Source organism: Peromyscus maniculatus, chromosome 11, assembly GCF_049852395.1.
Source record: "Peromyscus maniculatus bairdii isolate BWxNUB_F1_BW_parent chromosome 11, HU_Pman_BW_mat_3.1, whole genome shotgun sequence".
Lineage (NCBI taxonomy): Eukaryota > Metazoa > Chordata > Mammalia > Rodentia > Cricetidae > Peromyscus > Peromyscus maniculatus.
Genome location: NC_134862.1, coordinates 20,811,620 through 20,819,599, shown reverse-complemented (window position 1 = coordinate 20,819,599; position 7,980 = coordinate 20,811,620). Strand labels below are relative to the sequence as shown.

Here is a 7,980-nt window from a genome sequence, read left to right as displayed (position 1 = left end):
AACATCTCACTCCATACCTCCCTTCTCCTTGGACTAAGTTGGTTTTTACAGGAATGACTTAGTCTAGCCCCCCTGACCAAACGCTGGGCTTCCCGGCTTTCTTCCTCAGACACCAGAGGCAACATGTTCTTCCCATTTAAAAACTTCAGTCCACTCCCGTTCTCGCCCCATTCCATTGCGTGCACACCTGCCCTCCTCGTTACAGCACCTTTACCATTAATGTTGGGCTCCTTCTCCCCTGACCTACACCACAGCCATCTGTCTAATTTCCTGTCACATGCTTCCTGTTCCCCCATGCAGTCATGAATCCCGTCACACCATGAATCTGGGCTCAACTCACCTCTCCCAAAGGCCTACAAAACCCCTCTGGAGTCACGTCCTGTGACAGCATCTTGGGAGACGGCATTTCAGGAGCCCTTAGTGCACAGCAGGAGCGTTATCACTTGGAAGAAGCTATGGAGAATCTTGGAAAGCCAACGGTATCTGCATGTTACAGTATGACTGCACACCTAGTTACATGCTCTGACAAGCTCTGACACACAAGCCAGGGCAGCACAAATCAACGTTCCTGGCATCACTCACTGTAAGTTGAAAAGAAAAAGAGACGCCACCGGGATGTCCATCGACAGAACAATGGATCCATTTATCAATACTCATCCTTGTGAGACCATTTCAAGGTGTGAAAATGAGTGTCAGGAGGGCAGCATGGGTCACAGACCACATGAGCAGAGCTCGGCCCAGCGGGCTGTGTGAGAAGACTGACTCCCTTTCAGACAGGTCAAGAAGAGCACGAGCAGATGGACTGCTGGCTGAGGGGTGAGGCAAGCGGGAGGCCGGTTAATGTAAAAGTTCATCCCTCCCGGGAGGGAAGCTGGTGCCTGCTGTGGCTTGAACAATAATGTCGTCCAGTCTCAGGCACTGGATACTTAGTCCCCAACCGGTGACTAGTGACAGCCTGGGGAGGCTCCGGTGGAGAAGGGCCGCGAGAGTTCAAACCTCCTGTCGTTCCCAGTTTGCTCTACTTCCCGATTGCAGTTGAAGACATCCCTCAGCATCGCATCCTGTTCTGGCCTCCAGGCCTTCAAGGCTCTACCATTATGGATTCTAACTCTCTGGAATCATAAGTTCAAATAAGTTTTTTCTTCTACAGGTTGCCGTGGCCATGTGTTTTATCATGACAGTAGTACAGTAACTAACAGTGCTCTATGACAACCAAACACACATGTGGCCAGACAATAGTGTGATACCCTTCCCAGTGTCCTGCCCACGCTGAATACTGGGGGTAGAGGCACTTCAGAAAAACCGTCAGCACAGCGGGCACACTGGTCTCCAACGTGTTAGAAATGCCTGATGGCTTTAAGACTTTGACTTAAACTGGATTATAGAAGAACAAACAACAAGAAAAAAACTCAATACTGAACCATGATAGTTCTGTGCCTCCCACAGCCAAAAAATAAATAAAAAAATAAAAAAGGAAGAAATCAACAAAATGGAAAAATTGGGTCCTTTGTGCTGTGATTAAGGGGGATCCAAAACCAGATCTAGTTTCTCGGGAGAGAGGCTTCACCCTGTTGACGAAGATGGCCATGACATAGTCTTCCCTTCCTTTGGAGGCTGCACTGCTGACCTGCACCAGGGAAAGACTGAGGAACATCCAGGCAGTAAGTCACGCTGGGAGACACTGCCTACGTGAGGAGGGAAATGAACTGTTTCTTTAAAAGACAAATTACCATGAAAATCACTTCCAAGTTCATAAAACTTGCAATAAGGCACGATTCTTAAGCTGTTTTCATTTTTTTATTGCTGTTAATTCAAGGAAAAAGGTTGCATAAAATCCAATCTGTCCTAGAAATATAAGTGGCCTTTCCAGTACATAACATTTCAAATATCAAAGTATATGGTAAACATACAAATAAGGAGAAGGTAACACACCTCCTATGTACAGTACAGTATTTGAAATCATAAAATAAGCCCCATAGTACACCTGGCAAGTGAGTCCCACGACCTGCACAAGGCTTACTCTCCCCTGAACGACTCAACCGCAGCTTAACAATTTAATAGTGTGGTCCAAAAATACCGGATCAAATAAAATATATTTAATCAAAATAATTTCCTTTACTTGAACTTTTTCTTTCTAAATTAAAGCTTTCTTTCATCTACCCGGTCACGCTCCCCCTTCTCTCCCTATAGCGCCTCCACAGCGCCTACCCCTGAAAGTTTCAGAATGTACATTGGTGCTATAAATATAAATGCTACTTTTGAAGTGTTGAACTAGCTTCTTTTTCTTCAAGTTTTTTTTCCCTTTGTCTCACAATGTCAGGCTTCTGAACCTAGACCAAACATTTCAGTGCCTCTGCCACAGCCCAGCGGCATTCCCCATCACACCAGCCAATCATTTCTACTCTTTACCCAGGAATGGAAACCTCTTACCCCCTAAGCTTATGACTATGTGGTGGTACTTTCTCACTGCTCCTGAGTGTAGCAGTCACTGGAGATACATCCAATCTCCCAGATAACCTCAGTGCACTTCAGGAAATCAAAAAATTACCTGGAAGCAATTTAGTAAATAGATTGGCTTTTTTAAACAGTCAAAAAAACAAAACAAAACAAAAAAACAGCAGCATTAAACTTAGTTGACACGACACTGACATGATTAAGACCATCTCAACACACTCAGTCTTTCACATTATAGTCAAGCATAGTGGTCCACGGCTATGAAAGTGACTTGCTTATGGCGAGGGAGCAGACACCCGACTGTAGAAACCCACACACATGGAAACACGGTGTGACACTGTGACAGCTGGTGCGGCAGAAGATGACGTCTTCACTCAGGCGGTGTCTCATCAGGTCAAGGTGGTAGACAACAAGTAGAACTGGCTGCTGACTGTCGTCACAGACACACGCATACAGAGAACAGCATCCACACCAGTGTGTTCCCTGGGTCTCTGAAGCAACAGGCTACAAAAGTATGCTGGAAGGAAAAGTTCTCTCCTCTCAAGGAAACAAGGTTTGTCCAGGTCACATTCTCGGCTTCCTGTAGTCTGACTGCCTCTCTCCCACTTGTTTTCATGGTATTTGGACAAGTGCTGCATATGTGTATTCGCGTGAGGTTTGTGTGACATATGTACACATCTCGGGAATCTGACTTCTACATGTGTGGTGAGACATGTTGCCCTTGGTTCCAGAGTGCAGCAAGGACACTGCTGAGCACTCCCGCAGCAGGCCGGGACAGGGTCGAGCGAGAAGGCCGCAAGCAGCACAGCGTTTTCCAGACCATACGACTGTCACCAGTGTCGTGAGAACAAATAAGGTCAACACAGTCTCAAGATTCAGTAAACATTGCACACAGCAAGTATTCAGTGTAAAAAAGCACACATCAATATTGTTTGTTCGAGAGTCTGTCTGAAATTTAAGTTACACATATCATACAAGCCTGCTGTGGAACCAGGGGACCAGAGGCTCAGGAACATCGCATTCTTTCTTATTTTGGACATTGGTACAAGAGAAATGAAAACTCTCAACTGCATAGAAATTTAGGAAATGTACAAAGAAACAAAATACCTTTCCTTTCCTCCCCTCCACACCCCATGACTCCCCACACTTGAGTGCATTAAGTAGGCAAGCTTTACTCGTTCAGTCTGCAGAATCCAACGTATCATTAGAAGGGGGGAGGGGAGGTGCGTATCTCAGTCTGTAAGTGCCTAAAACAGGAAAGACAGACGGCTAAGTCACCGCTCATGACTACACACATCACAAACCACTACACAAGACTGCAAACGGGCATGCTTTCAAAGGCCCTTCCTCAGCACTAACTCTGGTCCAAAATGGCAAGTAAAGCACTCTCCCAAAGCAACGGCCAGCCTGTGCTTCAAGGATAACCTAAAGCTACTGAACTGGATTTTCCTTTGAGGATGCCTAACAGTATCCTGATCCAAGAAGACCTTTTCCGGGTAACATCTGGCACAGAGACAAAGCTGGCCCACACCCACACCTAGTTAAGGGCATGCTCTTCTTTCTGGGGTTAGCACTTCTCAGCTTCACTCTTGCTTCCTAACTCCTAAACTGGTGTTCAAATTATGTTGTTCCTGTAAAAACTCAATGGACTCTGGGAATTCCTTCTCTTCTGTGTACTGAACTAAAGGCAGCATGGGCACGTACGTGAGCCAGCTGGTTGACTAATCAGACTAAAAACCTTTCATGCCAGATAACTAGCTTACATCGCGTTTTCAGTATTTGAAAACTCTGCTTCCTCTGTGAAAGAGGATTATAACTCTTAAAATACAGCTTTGCAAGCAGGGGACGTAACATTTTAGAATTTAGATTTCCATGATATCCCCTGAACCCTTGAAAAGTGCCTCTGGCGTTTAGTCCTTAGTGACAAACTAAACTTCCTCTGACCTTTCTTGTGCTACGTGGATCTACACTAGCGTTTCTCTGGTTGCATTGTGATTTGTCACTGAAACTACAACCTCTGTAAACACACACACAAACGGATCTTTCTGCTAAGACAGAATCACATAATCAAGAAGGAAGAAGAAACGGGGGACCTCAGAAACAAGTCCTCTGGGAGTTAGTGTGATTACCTTGTTGACTGGCCTCCATGGACGACTGCTTACAGTCTTGTGCATAATGTCCGCTCACACCACAATTGTAACATGAGACATTCCCATTCTTCTTGGGCCCAGAACCACTGGTGTTGGCAACTACATTAGGTGCTGGATATACAGGGTACAATCTCCCAAATCCTGCCATCTGCTGCATGCCATAGTTGGCTTGGCTCCCCATGACTGGGTCATGCACCAGTCCATTTGCATATGGAGTCTGAGGCAGAAAAAAAGGAAGTTGGTTCCCATTGCTCTGATGTGCTTGGTTGAGGTAGCTGCCATTGCAAATGGATGGCAGAGTAAAGAATGATGGGACTCGGTACACTGGTCCAGGCATTGGATTGGGATAATAGTAACTACTTAGCTGAAGGTTTCCATTGGTCCCACAGCTGCACCTTCGCCCGCACGAACCACAAGGACCTGAGCCCATCTGCTGTGGTGGCACTAGGGTCCCATTAGCGTTCGTGTTCCCCACAGCACTGATGTAAGATGTGCTATCGCTCTGAGCAGTACTGTGTGTCAAGGCAGGGCTGGGACTTGGGGCAGGGCCCGGGGTGTGGGTAGGGACAGCAGGAGGAACCGTGGACTGGGCTTGACTGATGCCTGCACTTGTCGGCTGGGCAGAAGTGGCTGTGTTGAGCACACTAGAATTCTGGGTGGGTAGCACACTGGCAGCAAGGGGTGAGCCTGGGAAGGTGTAGGAAGCTGGTGGCTGTGCAGCCGGGAGGCCAGCTGCTGGAAGAACTACCTTCACATTGGTAGGCTGAGGGACTGTTCCTGGGTTTCCCTCAATCTGAGGCACCATTTGATTTAGTCCTACCAGTTGGGATGCAGATTTTGTGATGGGGTCCGTGGTAGCCACAGGAGATCCCGGGAAACTACCTGGGTTATGGACAGGAATAAAGGCAGTGTTTGGTGATCCAATGCTCAGACTTCCGCTTGGCTGTTGTGGAATATTAACTGTGCAACTCTCAGACGATCCCTGTGGTGGTGGCAATTTTAGTCTCTGCAATGTTAGCTGCAAAGCAGGAGGACTACTGTGTGGAAGGAAGGAGGATGGGATAGGTAAAGGGGAAGCCAACAATTCCAGGTGTTTCTCTGATTCTCCAGAAGCTGCGGGGCCTAGGATTCCAACAGGGCTTGAATTTGTGGACTCCATCACTGTAGAAATCGCCATAGGGTTAGGAACAAGCATCCCTATTGCTTTGCCATCTGCAGATTTGGGTGAAGGAATGACAACTTCTGACTTCTGGGCACCATTGTGCATGACACAGTGTAGAGTTGGCATAAAGGGAATATGCGGATACTTGTGTGAGGTCAGTGGGGCTTCTAAAAGGCTTCCATTCTCGGTCCCCAGGGAGACAATCTGAACAGGTGGCTTGACAGTGACAGAGCCAAAGTCTGTAAACCTGGCTGCTGATGGGCTCCCAGAATCTTCAGAATTGCTGTCCGTGTCTAAAGAAAACAGCAAACATGGATTAATCCAGGCTGAATTCCTATTTTCTTACTAGCACTAAGATTTTAGTCTATCTAAAATTAATTCAAGTCTGCTATGCTCTGCTCTGCCACAATTTTCAACTGCCCGAGCTTTCAGTATGCTTTCATCTCTAAAACAACAACAAAGGCCACTGGAGTGTAAGACACAAGAGATATGCATGCACTACTACTTGATTACTGAGAAAAGCATTAAACAACCATTTTAGGTAATCTACTTAATTCTGTACCATCAAAACCTCGAATTTAAATTTATCTCATGATTCAATTTAAAGATGATCAGAACAATATTTAACTCAACTACTTAAGGTAGGAAATGGACTACGTACTTGTACTACTATATATTCAACAGGAAGCATTTAAAGCTACCTGTATTCGTCCTACAAAGAATATTCTGGAGCACAAAAGGCAGGATAAGAAAGAAAACACCCCCACTGCTCCACAGCGACACGACACTGCTGCCCCTGTGTCCTCTTGTAGCACACAGGGCACACACACAAGTCACGCCAGCTCCCAGACGGGGCAGAGAGGAGCCGAGGCACTAGCTGGTGCGGTGTTTACACATGGTCAACACTGCACTGCAGTCTGCCCGCTCACTCAGTTAGACAGGCACTAACTGTGAAAGTCTTTCTGCTTGTGAATTAAGCAGGATTACACCTGGGACTTAGTGTTCATTAAGTCAAGAACTGGTTACATGTAGCGAGCAATGCTAAGCATCCTTGAAACAATTGATTAACCTTCCTACAGAAAAGCTAAACAGAACCCACTTGACACAGAATATCAAGTGTTATCAACTGAATTGTCTCAATTTATATTAGAGGGAGCCGAATTAATGAGTGAATGGTTTTATCAAATATGGCCCCTAACATAAATTATTATACTACTCATTATTAACGTTAGAAAGAATCTCCCTAAATTAATAACCTCTTCAAGGCACTGGAGGTGTACTATCCATCAGTGCAGAGTTCAGAACAAAAATCAAGTTCAAAAAGAAAAAAGAAGCCATCTTTCAGATGCTCAGTTAAATTTCCACATGAATTCAAACCTCTAGTCTCAGGCACAGTGATAACTGATTTTTGGAGCACTACAGGGATCAGGGGGAAGGATGTTTGTGTACTAACTTTGGAAAGCAGAAAGTCTCAGAGCATCATTACAACAACAGAACCACACGCTTCTGAAGGCCTTTGTGTGTACTCAAAGCTTTGCATCCCAGTGTGTGCCTGGGCGCACCCTGAGGGACTCTGTCTCTGGGGAAGCCGTCATGAATAAAGGGCAATGTCCTCCACATAGGCCTATCAACTATAGATCTGAGAACAAGAAGGGATGCTATCAGAGTTACCTACAGATCTGACAACCAGGTGAAATCTGCTCAAGACTCAGAATTATCTGCACACTCCACAGAACCAAGTACAATGTGCACCACAATACACTGAAAGCCTGTCTACTAGATAAGGCATAAAGATCCTCTCAATGTCCCATAGCTCTGAGGTTATTTTTTCTTTGAGGAAACTATGCAGAAGTGCAGTGTGGTCTCACATCTGTAGCACTGACCACTGCAGGTTTCATCTGATCTGACCGTGAAACAAACAACCCAAGGTGAAGACCGACTTCAACTGTCTGCAAAGCCGTAGTGTCCTGACACGCTATGACAGCGACACAGAAGCTCAGGTCCCAGCGAGCTTAAAACCGTGCAGCAAGAAGCCACATCTGGCCGAGATACCATGGGTTAGGAATTTAACAGAGAAACGGTCTGAGACTGCGCTCAGCATGGCGCCTTCGCTGTCATGAGGCCAGCCTTCAGCTGTGGTTGGCGTATCTGAAGGACAGCACTCTCACTACACAGACTTTTCAAGGGGCTCTTCCTGTCAGGCCAGAATGGTAA

At 46.1% G+C, this 7,980-nt stretch overlaps 1 protein-coding gene across 10 annotated transcripts in view; it reads right to left on the bottom strand.

Annotated features, from left to right (window-relative positions):
* Positions 1–1,775: 1,775 nt before the first annotated feature.
* Zcchc2 (zinc finger CCHC-type containing 2) overlaps positions 1,776–7,980 on the bottom strand; it is a 46,897-nt gene continuing 40,692 nt past the window's right edge. For all 10 annotated transcript variants that reach the window (XM_076547200.1, XM_076547205.1, XM_076547197.1 and 7 more), the window contains 2 exons: positions 4,584–6,059; positions 1,776–3,701 (listed from right to left, as the gene is read on the bottom strand). In XM_076547200.1, coding sequence (XP_076403315.1) covers positions 3,634–3,701; positions 4,584–6,059 — 1,544 coding nt within the window. In that variant the 3' untranslated portion in view covers positions 1,776–3,633. The remainder of the gene's footprint in view (positions 3,702–4,583; positions 6,060–7,980) is intronic.